At 40.3% G+C, this 17,864-nt stretch overlaps 1 protein-coding gene across 1 annotated transcript in view; it reads left to right on the forward strand.

Moving 5' to 3' along the window:
• Window positions 1-17,191, forward strand: part of PRELID2 (PRELI domain containing 2) — a 66,453-nt gene extending 49,262 nt beyond the window's left edge. The window contains exons 5-6 of the mRNA XM_075274766.1: window positions 9,932-10,037; window positions 16,514-17,191. Coding sequence (XP_075130867.1) covers window positions 9,932-10,037; window positions 16,514-16,570 — 163 coding nt within the window. The 3' untranslated portion in view covers window positions 16,571-17,191. The remainder of the gene's footprint in view (window positions 1-9,931; window positions 10,038-16,513) is intronic.
• Window positions 17,192-17,864: the final 673 nt, after the last annotated feature.

A 17,864-nucleotide genomic window follows, 5' to 3' on the forward strand; every position in this document is an offset into this window, starting at 1 on the left:
GTGTCTCCTGGGGGTTTCCCAAAGCTGCATTTTGTTCCACTATTTTAAAGGACCTTCTCAAAAAATATCAGAGTGGAACAACCAAACACACACTGAAACCTCGGCCTGCACGCTGCAGAGATTTCTAACAGCATGTATTTTGTTTTCTCTCAGATTGTATTTTTGCATACTGTAGATTAGGGGCCTCAAAAACATGGCCCCTGAGGTCATAAAGCTGTAAAAATAGGCCGCATTAATCATAAAGGATTTCTTAACAATGGACATGTTCCCTTGTATAGATGGCAAATGAGGAAAATGCAGCAGTACTGAATGATTACATGTGAGAAACAAGCAGTGCCATCAGGTAGTACTGAACACGAAAACGTGACTGCCGAGTTGTGAACTGGCCAGAGAGTGAACTAGTAATATATATGCTGGTAACTATATGGTTATTCTATTGTAAAGGTCTTGTTTTACATCAATGCTGTCAAGACTACAGTGCTTTGTCATAGCTGGTTAGTTTAAGATCTCCATCAAAACTGAACCTACCGTGTGGGTAGCCTTTCACTGTGCGCATTACGTGAGGTTAAATCAGATGTGGAAGTATGAATCCAGATTGACACTGAATAAAATCATGCGATATTTGAGTACAAGTTGTGAAGAACACAGACTTAAAGGTTATTGGAGATAACGGTCCTGTATCCGGCGAACAAGCACAGAGGGCTCTGCTTTCAAGGAGTTGTCCAGCCCAAAAGGATTTTTCCTACGGATGGCCTGTCCACAGTATGGGTCATTAGAATGTGATCTGTGAGGGTCTGGCACCAGATCAGATCAGTTGTTCTGGTTGCCTAAGGTGCCAGATGTTACAGCCCCCCCCCACACACACACACTGTATAGTGGTGTTTCCAAAGAATAGCAGTGTTGCTTCTATTACCCGAATAAGCGAAGCCAGCACAATGCTCACCACCGACTGAAGCCGATTCTGGCTCTTGATGGCTGCTGGAGCAATGAATCTGTGCGGGGTCTGGGCGTTGGACCCCCATAGATCATATACTGATGACTTATCCTGTGGATAGATCATTGATGTAAAAAATTCTTTTAGTGCCGAGAAACCCCTTCAGGGAAAGAACCAGTCAGCAGAAAGAACCAGTCAGCAAAGTACTAGCAATTGGTTCCAAGGTTCCCAAAATAAACAGTAACAGAAAAATAAGCACAAATAAAGCAATTCCTTAGGTAAAGTCAATACTAGTTACTGAGCACTGTATAGCACTTTCCTTTTTGATCAGTATAGCAGAACTATAAAACAGCGCTGTCCTCACTTGGTGTCTAAGAAGCAGCATATCCTGGCACAGGGGAGGAGCAGCATGTAACATGTAGTACCCTACTGGACTGTAGAGAGGGGCTAAGAGAGACCCAGCTGGCGGTTACACTTTAGTAATGCGGTAGTTATACAAGTGACATCTTCCAGCCAATGACATGTGCCATATATCCAGACTGTCTGTGGAACTGTATGGTGAATGCCGTCCTCAAGTTATAGATGCCCAGGAAAGGCCATTATATGTTACAAATATTTTACCCTGAGGCCATAATAAACCAATCTTACACCTCTCAAAATCCATTGTTGGTTTATTTTTAGTCAAGGGTCATTCAACATTTTCATGATTCACATCTCATGTCCCATATCTTATTTGACTGGGAAGCTGACAGCCTTTCTGTGACCTACTCTAGAAAGATTTTATAAGACATAAACATTGGTGACCAATCTATACAGTAGGTCCTCAATTTTAGATTGGTGTGGTCTTCCAACCTTTCGAGGGAGGTGGTGCATTCAGGTCTGTGATGTCATATTCACCGATCACTTGGCTTTTCTATTTTAGGTACAGCCACTATACCGTGCATGGTGCTAAGCCTGATGTACAGCGCAATGTCCGCTTTCTAGCAGTATGTAATATGGCACATCTCTCCCTCTTTAACACCTCGAAAACCCAGCCAAAGTCCATTGGGATATCACCACAGCGATTCCCTGATTTCACCATGGCCAACCTGCTTGCAAATTCTTCCCATGTGCACCGAGTCTTAAGAATTTGGGAGCAGTTGTCATGTCTCAGTTTTCATAAGAACGTGCAGAGAAACAGAAACATTCTCTTGACTGGATTTTTTTTTACTCCTAACGTTACATATAGAGCCTTGAGGTGCAGTTATATATTCTATCCATGTAGGAATGCCAAGTACGTCTATGTATAAACACATTCTAGGTGGAATTGCTCTTTAGCGCTTTAATCGTGCGACCTTGTTGGTTGGAAGTATTTTTCTTATGTGATATGTTAATTTACATTGGTTTTAGTTTTCATCTGATAGATGCGTTTCAGTCATCCACATATTTAGGTTGCTTCTTAACAGACGTATTGATTGCAGAATTGTGCTCCCGTTCCCCAAATTATAGCTTGTGAACAGTGGTGCCTAGAATAATATCTGCAAATCTTATTTTACATTCCTAAGAAAAAGCTCACGGTTGGGTAGAGCTGCTTGTGATGATAATGTTTATGTAACAATGGCCATTTACTAGATAGAAAATCACAACATGGATCAATGTAATTTTCTAGTCCTTTGAAGTTACCTTGGTTTCTTCCCTTACAATTACCATGCAATCACCGAATGATACAAAGCACAATAATCACCAAGCAAAGTGTACATATATTGTTTATGTCACAAGTGGAATAACCGGCCTGGTGGGGAATGTGCTCGGAATATCTTAACAAATAACTGCATCTGTTTAATTTGTCTAACCGAAAAAACTTCTCTGTAGCAAAGTCTGAAGTCCCTTAAATATAGCAGACCCCTGATTAAATACAGAACCAAGAACAATCCCCCTAAATAAATGCAAACGCCTAAGCCCCTATATTAAAATCCCCCAAACCAGACCTCTCTAAACACATACAAACCCCAGAACAGGTCCCCTGAATAAATACAGATCACAACCGCTGAGCAAATATAGATCCAGATAAGACCCCTTAATAAATACAGACCTCTCCCCCTAAAAAAATGCTGATCCATATAAGACCAATTACAGAAATGCAGACCACACCCCAAAATGGCTTTGCTACACTTGTGGCAGTGTTTCTCTCCACAGCAAAGGCAGCATTGAAACGCTCACCATGAGACCTCCATGCTCTAACCCAACCATTGTGGAGGTCGAAACAGAACCTGGATTCGATGCGAGAGAATATTAAGTTCCAATCCATAGCAGTCTTTTTCATGACACCCCTGCATATGACAGTGATGGTGGCTGACAATAGCATGTCACCTTCTAACAACTAGATTGGAATGGCCCCCTCAGTTAGCAGGGTATAATGTTTTGAGCGCATTGTAGAGCATGTCTATTAGTCAACAATATCTCACCAAGAGGAAAAGTAGCGTCCAAGAGCCTTTTTATAGGGCAGCAAAGAAAGCATTTTTACGAACATGCGACCCAATCTGATCACATTTGTAATCGGAGGCGTACTTTGAAGCTCATAAGCCCCAATGCAGAATCCTTAATGGGGCCCTACCTATGGTGTATCATTTAGAATAGTGGTCTGTTTTATGTGGCAGAGTATTCTTTGTGACTTCCTCATGGTCCGCGTCCACTGCCCCTCCTATAGCTACGCCCCTGTCTATAATCATTAACACACCTCGCCGGGAAATAACTGAATGCTGAGTTTTGCAGCAATTTGACTTTTCTATATGGGTGCATTATTGATAATAATATAATAATAAATTTTATTTATATAGCGCCAACATATTCCGCAGCGCTGTACAATTTTTAGGGTACAGATACAGACAGAAAGCTACATTACAAAGAAAGTCATTTCACACAATGGGACTGAGGGCCCTGCTCAAGAGAGCTTACAATCTATGAGGTAGAGGGAGTGACACAAGAGGTAGCAGGGGCGGCATTGCTTATGCAGAGGTCAGACACTTTTGTAATAGAGGTGACTGTCATTACACAAACATTAAAACCTTATGAGCCGTCACTAGTCGTGTCCTTTAACATGTGGATGGAGCTTGGACCTATAAGGTTAGCCTGAGATGGCATCATATCATGTGGGAGCGGGGACAGAGGAGGGTTAAATTTTGGGGATTCTAATTGTAGTACGGAAGGGTTTACGTTAGAAATTGTGATAGGCCTGTCTGAAAAGATGTGTCTTTAGTTTGTGTCTGAAACTGTAGAAATTGGGAGTTAATCTGATTGTCCGGGATAGAGCATTCCAGAGAAGTGGTGCAGCTCGGGAGAAGTCTTGTATACGAGCGTGGGAGGTTCTGATAATAGAGGATGTAAGTGTTAGGTCATTGAGTGAGTGGAGAGCACGGGTTAGGCGGTAGACAGAGATGAGGGAGGAAATGTATGGAGGTGCAGCATTATGGAGAGCCTTGTGGATGAGAGTAATAACTTTATATTTTATTCTATAATGAATAGGCAGCCAATGTAACGACTGGCACAGACCAGAGTCCTCGCTGTAGCGTCTAGCCTGATAGATGAGCCTGGCCGCTGCATTCAGAATAGATTATAGAGGGGAGAGTTTAGTGAGGGGAAGACCGATTAGTAAGGAGTTACAGTAGTCAAGGCGAGAATGAATCAGAGAGACAATAAGTGTCTTTAGCGTATCTCTGGTAAGGAAAGGGCGTATTCTGGAGATATTTTTGAGGTGGAGGTGACATGAACGTGTGAGTGATTCAATATGAGGGGTGAAGGAAAGGTCTGAGTCAAACATTACCCCGAGGCAGCGGGCATGCTGCCTCGGAGTTATAGTAAGGCCTGAGACTGCAATGGATATATCAGGGACAGATCTATTAGATGGTGGAAACAGTAGTAGTTCAGTCTTAGAGAGATTTAGTTTCAGATAGAGCGAGGACATGATATTAGAGACAGCAGAGAGACAGTCACTGGTGTTCTGTATGAGTGCAGGGGTGATGTCACGGGAAGATGTGTATAATTGGGTGTCATCAGCATAAAGATGGTACCTGAAGCCAAATCTGGCAATGGTTTGTCCAATGGGGGCTGTGTAGAGAGAAAAGAGCAGGAGGTCTAGGACCGAGCCCTGAGGAACCCCAACAGCAAGGTAAAGAGGGGAAGAAACAGAGCCTGCAAATGATACACTGAAAGTGCGGTCTGAGAGATAAGAGGAGAACCAGGAGAGCGCAGTGTCGTTGAGGCCAACTGAGCGGAGCATAGTGAGGAGAAGTTGATGGTCAACAGTGTCAAAAGCTGCAGAGAGGTCCAGAAGAATAAGAAGAGAGAAGTCACCATTGGATTTAGCCATTAGGAGATCATTGGAGACTTTTGTGAGGGCCGTTTCAGTAGAGTGCAGAGTGCGGAAACCAGATTGTAAGGGGTCAAGCAGAGAGTTAGCTGATTAAACAAGAATAGACCAGGCGTTCCAAGAGTTTAGAGATGAAGGGGAGGTTAGAGACGGGTCGATAGTTAGCAGCACAGGACGGGTCCAGGGAGGGTTTTTTCAATAGCGGGGTTATAACAGCATGCTTATTTTATTTATTATTATTTATATACCTAATGTCCATTTCATATGTAGTAAAATGATTAGCTCTCCTTTGCCTCAGTTAATCCTGGGATCGCTCTTTTGAGAAAATAAACAGACTTACACATAAGGTCCATTCTTGGGCTACAGAATGTGATTTTGTGAGACCTTTGAACATATTGTCAGAAGATGCCGGGTGTTCTGTATCAAAGACACTTTAATTAAACTCCCATGTGAAAACCAATTAGGTCGGAGCTTGTGTACTTAACTAGTCAATAATTCACAAGCTGAATCTCATTAATAGACTTCCCCTCATGACTGTGTCATTGTAATGGTGCGTCCTGACATGGTTATTCTCCAGCGATCGATAGCGATCAATATTCTCCAGTAACTTGCCATTTGCATCCCTTTCTGGAAAAGATTAACCACTCGTGTTGATGAATCCAGTGGAAAGTCTCTATTTCAATGTATGTTTTCCCTTCGCTCCGATATATATAGAGAGATACTTTATATATGTAGATGTTGCTTAGCAATGTTGGAGCATTTATTTCAGCTGTATAGGGTTTTAGGATCTCAGCAGCTGCAAAATAAAGCATGCGATAGTCTTGATGGCAGAACGGTGTTATACCCGCTATGTATCCAGGACTTGTATATTGATCATCTATCCTTAGGCCATCAATATGTGATCAGTGGGAGGCCGACACCTGTTTGAAGAGGCCGCAGTGCTCATGATGACATCACTGAAATTGGTCACATAGTGAAGCAGCAACTTGGAATGGGGCTGAACTAATATCCCGAACACAGCCCCTTTGCCAAGTACGTTGCTGTGCTTGGTATTTATTGAAGAGGCTGCAGTGTTGGCCCCCACACCAATCACATATTGGAGACCCATCATAAGTATACGAGGTTCAGAAAATTCCTTCAATTTGTTTGTAACATTTTTACCTTCATTGGGTTCTCTTGTGGTCTGCTTTTTTTTTTTTTTATTAATCGAAAGCCTAGAATTATATTTATTCCCAATGCCAGTGATTTATAGCGGACCCATCCATTTCAGCCTAAAATCCTGCAATGTTATGTACTTTTAAATTTAGTGGACCTTTTAAAATAGCTTGGATAAAAAAGCTTAATAATAAATGGTTAACATTAACATTTAGATGTTTGGCTTAGACTTCCGTTTTTAATAGCTGTGTATATTAGGGCTTGAAAGGTGTAATCCAAAAACCATTAAGTCTAATACCAGAATATTAAATGTATTAAATTATCAGAGGAGGCCAGTTTAACCAAGGAACAATTGCTCTCATTACGCTGCATTTGCAGCTATAAGAAAAACAAATCTTACTGCTCACGGGTGCGCTTTACTCCCAAGTGCTGTCTAAAATATATCTCATGTATATTCATATGTAAAACCTGCCTGCATATCTCTCTACTCTTCCGTATTGTTATTCTTGTCTGTAATATATCTGATAGATCTAAGGGCCAGCATGCCATATGTGCAGCGGTGTGGGGGGCCCCATTCTCATCTCAAAGGTAGAACTACACAAAACATACATTCAGAGGGAACAGCTGCCACAAAGTGACAAATCTGTGGAAAAATCCACAGATATGCCATTGTCGGTCAGTTCCCTTGCAGTTTTTTTTTCCTCCTGTGGTCATACCCTTAAAGCTACTTATTGCTGCCTATTATTTGTATATAATGGACTGCGTTAATGAATGTTATTTAAAGATTAGATAGATGGATAGATCGATAGATAGATAAATAGCTACCGGACTTCATTGGGGGAAGGTGAGAATAGTGTTTTTTTTTTTTTTTTTGTTTTTTTTTTGTTTGTTTGTTTTAAAACTTCTCGGACCTAATATTTATCCAGGACAACCTCTTTAAGGGCATAAAACTAGGAGCAACCAAAAAGGAGAGGATTGTATCGCACCACCAGTCAAGAAGACTAAAGATACAAGATGAGATTCAAGACTCCTGTAGATATACTGTCTTGCCTGATGAAGGGAACAAAGTATTCCCCAAATATGTTATGAGCTTTTTTTGATTTACCACTAAAAGTACCTTTGGTCTTCTTCATTGGTGATTGGTGGCACGACTCAGTCCTTTCCTTTTTTGGTTGCTCCTTTTTTTACCCATAATGTCTATACCAAGGGTATTAGATGATCTCCAATACTGACCTCTGTCTTAGAGCTGAATAGCATTGTGCCTTCTTCAGCTCAACTGTACAAGGTGAGCGCAGTTTTTGGCACTTCTACTTCATCATTGATTTGCAACCTACTACGCTATGGTGCTCTACATTTACTTATTTGGGTATGTTCAATGATGCTGGGGCCATTGGTGACAGCGTTGACCCCACCCCACTATAAGGCTATGTTATAAGGATTCTTGATTAAATTATACCTAGGAAGAGTTCTACAAAGTGTCTCAATAGCTCCTAACATGGTTATAGTATCAGAACTGCGGAGAATTACATATTTAGGCTAGAATTGCACGTTCAGTTGTTTATTAGCCAAAGCTATGAGTAGGAAGTATTGGAAATATAAAAAGGACTTGTATTTCTCATTCCTCCTTAATCCGCTGGCATTGGCGCAAAAAACTGCATCAAAAACTGTATTTGTGATTCCAGTCCTACACTTGCATCAAATAATAACATTTCTTTATAGGGTGGTTGGCGCTGTGTTTTCGGCTCACAATGCCAGAATCGAGTTCTGTCTGCTGCCTGCAGCTTCCTCTAGGGTGTGCTTACTCATTAATGTTGTGTTGGAAGTCTAGTATAGGAATAGTCTGCAGTTCAATGGGAGAGTTGTAGGAAAATCCTGCTTCAAATCTGCATCATGTGAACATACCAAATAGTTTTCCCAAGAGAAGCGAATATGATATACAGATACACTGCTCTGAACAAACTCTAGAGGTTATTTCTGATATACAGTACATACTGATATGCGTAGTTGCATCTTACAGGACATCTTTTTATTATTAGCAAATTAACTCTTACAGGGAACCTTTTTTAAGAACAATTTATTTATTTTTTTTTTATTTAACTCACCATATTCTGACAACTATAACTTGTGTCCTGTTGTCAATGTGTATTGCAGGGTACAGAGCTGTGTCTTTTATGTTGTTTTTTTAGATACCATTTTCCGGAATGTGTGATATTTTGATCACTTTGTGAAGTGCTGAAAAAATGTTGATTTCGGCCAATTTATCTTTTAAAAGACGTTCACCGTATGGGACAAATATGTTTGTTTTAATAGTTCAGACATTTGCCTACAGGCAGGCTTCAATGGCTACATTACTATGGCAAACCTGGAAGCCATATTACCAGAGATCAAAAAGGAAGTGAAGGTAACCACCCAGATGCTGTGACCATAACATATGAGTAGTTAAATGCCAGTGATCATAGTCCTCTCTGATCACTGGCACTGATGCTGGGTCCCTGATGTGTGAAACAGCAGAGACCCAGCTGGCACTGTACTCTGCTTCTGAGACAGTGCCATAGTTGGTCATGTACACTAATATCTACATGTACATCCTGGTGCGTATAGTAAAGTGTATACTGTCTGTTTTTTTGCTATGGGCAAAAAAAAAAAAAAAAAAAAGACAGTAATAATGGACAGAATAACAGATGACCATTGTAACTGTCAATTAGCCATAGACATTAATGTTAAAGAATAGTGGCTGCCTAAAGTTCGCCATAACTCGTTATTTTGAACGGATACAAAAGTCCTGTACCCTGTGTTATGTCCGCAACAAAAAAAATGGATGTGACTGATTTGGTGAAAATAGACAGCAGATCATTGGGATTTTTACCAGATTTATGATGGATCTCTTAGTATCCATGGTTAACATTTTGTTACGGATGCAAGCAAGGAACACTGGTATTATATGACTTCTAGTCTGCATCTTTTAGCAGTTTCCCATGTACATGCTGTATCTGGACATTGCAGTCCTCTCTGAGATAGTAGGTGGAGACTAGTTGGCATTTATTTCTCTATCTATGTTCTGCGAGCTCCTCTACCTAGTGTGAGCAATTCTGACTGCTAGTAATATGAGTAAAAAGCTTTGGTTGTGATGGAAGCCTTCTATTCATCTCTCATCTGTCTACATCTGGATGTCTTACTCATTCCTTCACTCTCCATAGACTTCTCTAGAGATATGTTATCTACTGAGCATTTTGAGATGGATAAAGCAGTGGTTTTCAGAGTAAAAGTCACTCTAGAAGAAGGGGAGTGAGCAGTGAACATCCTGTTAAGAGCAGAAAGAGGCATTTCTATCTGATAAGATATATTACATTTGGCTGTAATATTTATCTATGTAAAGCTAATTGAAACAATAGTGTCTATTGAAATTGTTAAGCTTGATACTAACAATTTTGCTATAATGTGTGGTTGAATAAAAGGTTGATCAATGAGCTGATTTCCTCATTCATTTCCCTATACAGGACGGAATTCAGTCAGAAAGGGACCATAACAATCACTGGTGCTGGATACCTCAACTTTGTCCTGGAAAGATTTGCACAAACCTTTTTAAAACAAGGAGCTAAAAAGGTAACAACAACTAATTTTGTTTTATCAGGTACCCAAAACCTTACAAAAATAACAATACAGGATGTTTAGAAATCATTCATGCCAATTATGCCTATGTGTATTAGCCCGTATCTTCACATATTCTCTACAACTAAATGTACACATATAAGGCAACAAATGTCGGGATTAGGAGCAGGACCAGCCAGATGTGAATCTGCTCATATACTCTTTTAATAGAAATAAGAGAACATACAGTACCCCCCTGATTGGCAAGGGGGAGGGGGCTATAATATAGGCAACATTTCTTGTATAACCCTGGGGAAGAGAAGATCGTAACAGACTGATCTTACTTGCAGCTTCTTTCCTTTCAATATTATCTTACTAGCAAACAGAACAAGAAAGACACTTTTCATACTGCACGGTGAGCGGGTAGGCGCGATACTGTATAGGAAACAATGTGAAAGATATACACATTATAATATTTCATACTTTCTGTTGTAACTAGTTTACACAGGGTCACAAGGCAAGAGGTTCAGAGGAAAAGTCAGTAGACAGCTGCAGCATAGAGCAGGCAGGGTGACGGCCATGATGTAAGGTCATGTCATCAGGACCCACACACTAAGAGAGTAATGGGGTGGGACTAGGTAGAGGAACAACTGTGTGGATGGAGGCCATGATCTGACTGTTGCATTCTTCATTTCTGTAAAGCAGGGTTCACACTACCTTTTGAGTCCATTATGAAGGTGTCTGTTTTAAAAAAAAAATAAAAAAAAAAAATGGACACTTATCATAACAGACATGAAAGAGCACTAAGGGAGCGTTCACACTACAGTCATTGTCCGACAGGTAGTGTCCACTGCTAATGTCCGTTCAAAATCTTGCATGGACATTAGGAGTGGACACTAGCTGTGTCCGTGACATTTTTCATTCATTTAAATGGCGATCGGGTTCGTTGTTTTACACTCTGTGCCTGTCCTTAAGTGTCCGTTCCCAAAGTTGTCCGACTTTTCAAGCGGACAGAAAAAACCTACATGTCGGGTTTTTCTGTCCGCTTGAAAAGTCGGACATCTTTAGGAACAGACACTTAAGGACAGGCATGGAGTGTAAAACAACGCACCTGATCGCCATTTAAATGAATGAAAAATGTCACGGACACAGCTAGTGTCCACTCCTAATGTCCATGCAAGATTTTGAACGGACATTAGCAGTGGACACTACCTGTCGGACACTGACGGTAGTGTGAATGCTCCCTTACTGATGCCAATTGATATTATTATGTCCGTTTTTTTTTTTTTTTTTTTTAACTGATTTCATGGATCAGTTAAAAAAAACTGATGCATTATCAGTTAGTCTGTTTTGTTATACTGTCTTTTTTTTTTTTGGGGGGTGGGGGGTGGTTTGCTGTTTTTTTTTGCTCTCTAACCATATGCAGAAAATAAACACACAAAATAACGGACAGTAACTGGTGGCTACTGATCATTTACTGTCCGTTGCCCATAGACTTCAACGTTAACAAAAAAAAAAAAAAAACGAACACTTGCTGTCCGTTTTTTCATACTGACAGATAAGTCCTGCATGTAGGACTTTTTTGTCCGCTTGAAAAAAACGGACATGGTTGTAAATGGACACAAATGGACACAAGATATAATCTCATTGAAATGAATGGAAATTTCAGACTGACCAGCTGGTGTCCGTTCCTACAATCTTGTAACGGACAATAGCCACGGACACCGCTAGCAGAATCCAACGGTAGTGTGAACGCCCCCTAACTCTCACAGTTGTTGCATCAGGAGATTTCAGAAACTGATACTGACACGATTTTGCTGAGTCCCCAGACCCTGAATATTACTATTTGATATTAGTCTCGGTCTCATTTGAAAGCTGAGAATCTGGCCTTTAATGCAGTGCTAGATCTGAGCCCTTTCCCTTTTCTTCTAGAAGTGGCAAGCATTTAAAGTTGTGACCTATTATGTATGTCCGTAGCAGGGAAAGGGTTAAGCTGCATAGCATATCATGGGAGGCTGTGTGCGGACCGCCCAACTCTTGGCTCTTACACCCTAAGACATCCCTATATACCTGTTGTTTGAAGTATACTGGAGAGAAATGTATCTCACATGGTATGTGTTTCTGGTATACGGTTCCATAATTTGGCTTTACATTCAGTAAATACACATGAATATTTGGAAAGGAAAGTTTTATTTTTTTGTACTCCATTCTGAGCTGTAAAAATAATATTTTGTGATTTAACAACCACTTTAGGAATTATTCCCAATTGGAAAATGGCTTATTTTTTATTTTTATTTTTTTTTTCATATGCTTTTAAATTTTCCCTAGATAAGACCAACAAATTGAAAGGATGTTGACTTCAGTTTTGAATAATAAGCTACAAAAGCGAGAATTCTCCTTTTTTAGAATTCGGCAATCCTAAATGATAATATTTTGGGCTGAGCATTAATTGTATTTAAAGATTAAGAAGACCGAACTGCTAGAACCCCCAAAAGTCAGGACATCCAGCTCCTCATCCTGGGGTCACAGGTCCCTCTCAGTAATGATATCGCTGGGGGATTCTACATTATAGCTGGCGGATTCACCAATTACAATATGAAATAGTTAATATCCATTTGATTGCATTAAAAAAAGCGCCGAGATAAAAGATGTCAGAATAGAAAGAGAATAGTGAAAACATGAGCAGGAGAAGCACAAACATTACAGAGAATAGCGGAAGGTAATTGTTCTGCCTTTAAGTGAATGGCATGGTGATGACTGTCAGTCACATAAACCTTTTAAGCTCCATCTGCAAGTGTGGGAAGCGTAATGCCTAGGTAACGTGGTATTTTCCCGGTACTTCTAAGCATATCACTGTAATGAAACGTTTTCTACCCAATGTCCTGCAGCTCAGATCAACTTGTTTGAACTTCAGCTAAAAGGATTGTATGCTGATGATGCTGCGATTCAACGCCTCGCTGCAAAATAACCCATAATGGATCCCTTACATCTTTTATCATTGCACGTAGATGTTCTGACTCCTAGAAGCAGTGGGTTAATGCCCACAGAAGTCTGTCTTAATGTAAGGAACGTTCTGCATGGTGGAACCGGAAAGCTTTTGCTATTGAAACCTTCTCCAAACAGAATTCTTCTTTAGGTGCACTGTTAGTATGAAGTTGCCATAGGTTTATGTTGTCGCTACTGCAATATAGTTTAGTCAGTGGTTAAAGTCATGACTTGGTGTAGGGTAGATACAATATAGCTGGAGTTCGGAGATTTCCTTCATGAGCTACTCCTACATTTCTGGCCTTGTCTCATAAGTGTCATAGATTGCTTGACGACCAAAGAATCCCCTAGGCCCAGTTCTCATCTGTGTTTGGGTTTCCGTTTGGGGAGTCCGCTTGGAGACCCCCGTAACCAAAACGTATCCACATAAAAAAGCGGTTACCTAAGGAAACCTGCAGACCCCTTAGGGCTAGTTCAAACGTAAAAACCTCTTGGCTTATTTTGGTCCTGGAAAAAAAAATGCTTCCTAATTAGGAAGTGGTTTTTTGAACTTGAGGCGTTTTTTGGACATTTTTCTGCAGCAGTTTTTGGTAAAAACTGCTTCAGAAAATGCCAGGCGGTTTTTTCCTCCCCTAAAGTGAATGGACTATATAAAAAAAAAACAACAACCGGTAGGCGTTTTCATTCGCTGTTTTTCGCCTTCCATTCACATTGTTTTTCGCCTCTTTTTCTTCGCCTGAAGAAAGGTCATGTCGCTTCTTTTTTCTGCTAGCAGAAAAAAAAATATATAGCAGTCTCCATCGACCACCATTGTATGGAGGCAGATTTTGAGGCGAAATCTGTTGTCAATATCTGCCTCATTGCCCCCATGTGAACTAGCCCATAGACTGTAATAGGGTCCGTGTGGCTTCCACATGAAAAGTCCTCTGCATATTTCATGCAGATAAGGCAATGGAATGGCCCGAACATAGATAAGAATCGGGCCTTAGTTGACAAATGTATAATGTTGTGTTGACCTCATTATAGTGTGTTTTAGTTAGTGTATATAACAGATCTGACCATTCTGTAAATAAGGTTTTGCTCAAAATATTTTAACTCTTAAAATCCACGTTGCCTTCACCACTTTCCTGAAAAAGGACCCGAAGAAGGCATGCAGTGGTGGGGCCAATGGCTGATTTACCATCGTATGCCAGAAATCTGGCATAAATGTTGGGGAAAAGTACACTAGCGTGCATTTGTCCCTAGACACACAGACCGGTGGAGGAGTGCGCCTTATTTATAAGCCAGTCTTCATAAATCTGTTTTATTATGAAGAGGTGACGTTAGACCTTTTGTGTCTGCGGCCTCTTCACACCCCTTGCTATCCTGTGGGGCATATGATACAGTATATCACAACTATTTGTCTGGTAGGAATGAAGTGATGTGATTGTTTGCTGTGCGTACCAATGACAAAGCAGGGGGACACATAACATAGGTGCTTGTACATTCTCTATTTTATAAAAAACTTGGTAGAAAAAAGCCGACATAGTTCTGTAATCTGGTTAGAGCACGGTGTGTTAATAACAGTACGTGGCTTTATCCTGCTACTTAGATTGCATTTGATTGAGTAATCTGAGATTTTGTTTAATGCAAATTATTTCTTTCAAGTTAAGTGAAGTGTTGCACATTTTCTAAAAATTACCAATTTTGATTGTTTTTGAGAGGATTTCTCTTGTGCAATTGCTGATTAATAAAGAGGTAGCAGTTGAGGGAGCTTATAGTCTCCAAAGCAAGATATCTCCATTTATTCTATTGTTGATCATGTGTTACACATAAAATTCTAAAAGTACGTTTTTCACTTTCATGGTGACCGCTCATCTAGCCACCATCATATGGTAATAGCATGCAATCCAAAGCATATGAACCTGTCCAGTGTGTGTGCGATGGAACACATGGTGTATGCGGATAGCCTGCCTTGGTTGGGTGCGTTTTTGGTTGCATGTGATTATTATACAATGACTCCTATGTGAGTTGTTACCCTTAGACATTTATGACATAGTTATAGAATAGGCGAGGGTCCCAGAGGTTGTCACTGCTGCGTCATGTGCAGCTTTCTGCATATTAAGGTCATGTTTGTTTATGGTGCTCTTCTATAGACTTAAATGGAGAGAGGTGCATATATACTTTGACCGGTGGCTCGATTTGAGACATTAAACCACTTACAAGTTCTCAAGGATAGGTGGTTTAGGGTAAGTTCAGATGGGGTTTTTGGACCAGATTTTGAGGCGGAGGCCGCCTTAGAATCCGGTCCAAAAAGCAGCTAGCCGCGACTGGATGCCAGTGCAGTGCTTACAGTGCATCGGCATCCAGTCGTGGCATTCCGCTCCAGATTAGGCCCAAATGAATGGGCCTAGTCGGGAGGTAGTATTGCGAGGCGGATGTCCGCGGCTGAATCCACCTGAACAAAGAGCATGTCGCTGCTTTTTTCTGTAAGCAGGAACAAACCGCTCACGGAAAAAGGAACCCATTGAATTCAATGGAAGGCGGTTTCTTGAGCCTTATTGTGACACTGATTTCGCGTCAAAATCTGGTCCAAAAAACCTGTCTGAACTTGTCCTAATTGTCCTAAACAGCCTAACCATGTGAGTGACTCTATATAAATAAAATGAAATAGATAGGCTGTTGGTGATTTAGTGCCCCAAATACAATTGATAGGTTCCCTTTAAAGGGGTTGTTTGGGCTTAAGCTATTTATAAGTACCTGATCAGACTGGGGATGGCTCTCGTCCCCACCATTGATCAGCTGTATGGAGCCGCTTCCAGCACCCATCCTGTACACCAAATATAACACAATAAATTTCTAATGTGGAAGCCACTTCTAGAGATATGTTATGTATTTGTTTTCAGACTATGCTAGTTTTGATCCGACCTGTTGATAATTCAGTCTGTGGGCAGCACCAGATGTTTAATTGTCACAGATTTTATTTAAAGGGAATGTGTTTTTTTTTTTTTGTTTTTTTTTTTGTTTTTTTTATTCTTTATTCAAACCAATTAGTAAAGTAGCCGCTCATCACAAACATTTCCCACTAAACTAGTTACAATTTGGATATTGATGTAGATGGGGGTTTTGGATCTATAGTGCTTAAGAAATCTCTGTCGTGCAACCTTAGACACTGGCTGTTTACATGACATGACACCGCACAGTAAGAATGTCTAAAAGAGAATATGGTATGGCATCCCTCAGTATTGCATTCTGCATTACAGCATCAGCTTCTACACTGTACCAGAAGTCCAGAATGACACAAACTAATACAACCTACCCTCATAGTTCAGATGACATATATACTGTATATTTAGTTCTTGTCAATAGCGATGAATGAAGGCGGTTTACATGGTGGAATCTGATTCTGTATACTGTACTAGTATGGTGTTTCCTCACCTTCTGTGTTATTACAGCATATAGCGCATGTTTTATTTGCATTGTGTAGTCTTCTTATTTTATACTAACTCAATTTCCTATTTTCACAGAGTATTGCAATCATGGAAAAGATCCTGGAGGAAAAATATGGTAGCCCTGTCTCCTAACCCTGAACCTCGCTGAATTGCATCATAACACAAAAAAAGACCCTACAGGCTTTATTGTTGCTGTATTTTCCAAGGTTCAAATGGGTTTTTATTAGTAAAGCACTCAAGGAATGATTGAAGCAGCCAGTTTGTTAAATTGGATCCATCACCTTTAACTTCAAAGCCACTTCTTTGTAAGAGTCTGCAAATAAGGACCCTGGAATGCGGTGGAAATCTAATTATGTCAGATATATTCTTCAATCTCTCTATGTGCATCAAGGGGAAAAAACTGCATTTATGAATGAGCTGATTGATGTAAGAATGAAAGACGTGTTTTCCTGCCATTCAGTAGACATCTACCTATTCATACCTAAATGCATTGTACTGATTTATCTTACACATTGTCTGCCATTCTTCAGAGTTTCATGCAATATTCAAAGACAATGGGCTCCTGCTGAAAACATGTAGCAAAGATATGTTCCTACACATGAGAGGCTGCTTGTTTAAAATGGATGTCCGTGAACATGTCCATCCACAGCGCCTCTTGTGCATAATCTTAATCCGTTCCGTTTCCCCTCCATGGTGGACCTCATGGCGAGCAGGGTTAAATCTTGCATGCACAGTAGCTCCTTCCATGGTCATTCCAAGTAAGCTTTCATGTACATGACATGTGTCTTCTGATGTTTCATTCTGATATTTCTACAGCATAAACTATTCAGATCCATTTTCAAGGATCTAAGCCGTCCATTGTAAAACAGATGACACTTGGAATACAAAATTGGTCGTGTACATGAAGCCTAAAGATAACAGTGGCCATGGGATTGTGCACAAGCTGTACTGCTCATATATTCTCCTGCAAATACACAAATCACAGCTACGACACAAGGCAATATTTGTCTAAAGCTGAATACGCCGACTTAGTGAAATATACCTCCAACTAAGTCTTTTATTTTATGGCAGATTTTTTTTCCAGCCTAAGTAGACTAATAAATAGTTGAATCCTCCAAAATATAAATCAATACCTAATTGGTACTTTCTTGCTCTGTCTTATGGGGCCCTGATTTCTTTGAGGAATCAACTTGCTAATGATAAATATACTCAGATTGGTTCCTAATTCTCAAAGAATTTGTGATAGGTGTGGTTTTTGTAAAAAGTTTTTATTAATTGTAGCATTCACCAAAGAAACGCGTTAATGTTGGTTGCACAGTATCCACGTACACTTTGCACAGCATGGTCGCTTCACATTTATTTAACGTGAATGGCGGCCACACTACACAAATTGCAAGCGCAGTATAAATGTTCAGTTTGTGGCTGC

Source organism: Leptodactylus fuscus, chromosome 5 (assembly GCF_031893055.1).
Source record: "Leptodactylus fuscus isolate aLepFus1 chromosome 5, aLepFus1.hap2, whole genome shotgun sequence".
In the NCBI taxonomy this organism is placed as follows: domain Eukaryota; kingdom Metazoa; phylum Chordata; class Amphibia; order Anura; family Leptodactylidae; genus Leptodactylus; species Leptodactylus fuscus.